Source organism: Propithecus coquereli, unplaced genomic scaffold (genome assembly GCF_000956105.1).
Source record: "Propithecus coquereli isolate 6110/MARCELLA unplaced genomic scaffold, Pcoq_1.0 Scaffold188, whole genome shotgun sequence".
Lineage (NCBI taxonomy): Eukaryota > Metazoa > Chordata > Mammalia > Primates > Indriidae > Propithecus > Propithecus coquereli.
This window is the reverse complement of record NW_012143634.1, coordinates 1,774,646-1,777,343: the sequence shown is the minus strand read 5'-3', so window position 1 is coordinate 1,777,343 and position 2,698 is coordinate 1,774,646. Positions and strand designations below refer to the sequence as shown.

At 42.8% G+C, this 2,698-nt stretch overlaps 1 protein-coding gene across 1 annotated transcript; it reads left to right on the top strand.

Annotated features, from left to right (window-relative positions):
- The first annotated feature begins 1,507 nt into the window (after positions 1-1,507).
- On the top strand, positions 1,508-1,975 carry LOC105809032 (PRAME family member 12-like). The gene has a single exon (XM_012642794.1). The coding sequence runs from the start codon at positions 1,508-1,510 to the stop codon at positions 1,973-1,975; it is 468 nt and encodes a 155-aa protein (XP_012498248.1).
- Positions 1,976-2,698: the final 723 nt, after the last annotated feature.

The following is a 2,698-nucleotide window of genomic DNA, read 5'->3' as shown; positions in this document are numbered from 1 at the left end:
ATATTTCTTAAAATATACTTGGATTTTTGGTTAGTGTAATCATTCCGTGTTGCTGTGAGGTAACTAAACATCCCAATATTTTGTGTCTTTCCACAAACAGCACCTGCATTCTAGAGGCTCCCCCACCTCAGCCAGCCACAGATTCTTTGGTGAGAGCTCAGGCTGGAATGTGACTTGTCACATTTTGGAGTTTAAGAAACAAGAATTGAATCAGTTTGGCTGAGACAGAACAGCCATAAAGAGGGAAAGAAGATAACAAGACAGATAGGTGTGAAATGGGGAACCAGTCCCAAGAGGCCTTAAATGCCAGGATGGGCTTTGCTCTAGCAAACAGACAACCACTGAGGGTTTTTGAGCTGGGGATGACTTGATAAAAACAATGTATTAGGAAGCTGCACCTGTAGGAATGGACTCCAGTGGAAAGGGCCTAGACACAGTGGTTCTCTACCCTCACCGCATATTAGAATCACCCAGGGAGCTTCTAAAAAATACTGATGCCCTAGCCCCACCCCAGACCAATTAAATCAAAATCTCTGGGAGTGGTCCCCAGGCATTAATACTTTTTCAAAACTCCTCAGGTGAATGACTGCTAAGGTGTATGGGGTTTCTTTTGGGGATGATGAAAATATTCTGGAATTAAAGAGTGGTGATGGTTGCACAACTGTGAATATACTAAAAAAATCGCTGAGTTGTACACTTTGAAAGGGCGAATTGTATGCTATGCGAATTATATCTCAATGGAAGGGAGGAAAGAAAGAAGGAAGGAAAAAGAAAAGAAATGAAACAGAAAAAAGGAAGAAAGGGGAGTGGAAAGGAGAGTGGAAGGAGAGAATGGTGGGGGGGGGTAAAGAAGAAAGGAGAGAGAGAGAGAGAGAGAGAGAAAAGTCCCCAGAAGATTCCAATATGCAGCCAGGGTGGAGAGCCACTATTCTAGAGAAGAGGAGACTTCTGCCATGATTCAGACCCAAAGTGGGGCTTGCAGTGGGGCAAATCCCAGTGGAAGAGTCAACTGTGAGGAACAATATAGAGGAAAACTGGCCAGCAGTCCAGTATTTAATATCTACTAGGTTACAAAAGGTGAGGAAAAGAAAAAAAAAGGTAAACACTTAAGCCAATGTTTTGGTGACTGAAGAAATGTAGATTTGATGCTCATCCACATTCTTAGAAAGGTCATGGAAATGGGGGACCTGAACTGTATCCAGGATGTGAGAGTGGGTAGCTCCTGGGATCTGTTCCAACTAATAGGGTTTGTCCCTTACCTGGGCCAGATGAGAAATCTTCACAAACTCCATTTCTTCTTCATCTATGGGCTTAAATACACTTGGCAAGAGATGCAGGAACAGATTATCTCCCAATTCACCTCTATGTTCCTCAAGCTGGACAACCTCCAAAGCTTTATATGTATATTGTCCTCTTCTTCAAAGGGCAACTGGACCAGTTATTCAGGTGCCCCCAGACCCCCTTGGAGTCCCTTGCAATAACTGAGTGCTGGTTTTCAGAACCAGAAATGGAGAATCTATTCCTGTGCCCAAGTGTGAGTCAGCTAAAGGAGCTGGACCTGACCGGCGTCACACTGAGTAATTTCAATCCTGAGCCCCTCCAAGTTCTACTAGAGAACATTTCAGCCACACTCCACATCCTGCTTCTAAAGGACTACTGGATCACAGACTCCCAACTCAGTGTCATCCTGTCTACTTTGAGCCACTGCCATCAGCTCATGACCTTTAACTTCTGTGGAAACCAAATCTCCAAGGCCATCCTAGAAAACCTGATACACCACACCATTGGGCTGAGGAAGTTAAGCCTAGAGATATATCCTGCCCCTTGGGAATGTTATTATTATGATTTTGAAGATAACTACTGGGAAAGATTTCTCCAGCTTCAGGTTGGAAATACTGAGGGACTGCAGGCAGCCCAAGAGGATCATGTTCAGTACCATCCCCTGCTTTCAGTGTGGCCAGAGAGCATCCTATGACCTGGAGCCCAGTCCATGCCACTGTTGAGAGCTCGAAACTTATATGAGGGAATTACCCACGCAGGGATGGTTGTAAAAGAAGAGTCAGAAATACAGGGAACTCCAAAATAGAAAAGAAAGAAGAAAGAAAGAAAAAGAAAGGAAGGAAGAAAGAAAAAGAAAGAAATAGATTTGATAATGGGGAGGGGGAGTGAATTCCATTGGACATGTTGAATTCCAGCTGTTGCAAAGAATTTCAGATATTCAGCAGGCAACTGCAGGTTGAAATGAAAGCCATATACTGTGACCATGAGGTGGGAAGCAGGATATACAGCAGTGAGGACTGGATGGTTCCTCAGAGACCATTTTTTATCCTGTCTGCTGCTTATAGCTGTGGGAGTTTAAACAAGCTGCTTAACCTCTCTGAACCTGTTCCCATATCTGTGAAATGTGGTTAATGATACGTGCCCTGCCTATCTCACAAAGTTGTTATATGAGTGAAATGAACATTAAAAAGCTTGGAAAACTATAAGGTGTTATACAATTGCAAGGTATAAGACATATATGGTGAAATGATATTCAACAAAGGCACAAAAACAATTCAATGGAGAAAAAAAAAAAGTCTTGCCAATAAATGGTGATGGTGTAACTGGATCCATGTGGAAAAATATTAACTTTGACCCCCTACCTCACACCATAGGAATGTAAAATGTGGATTCTTTGACATGTTACCACTTGTGGAAA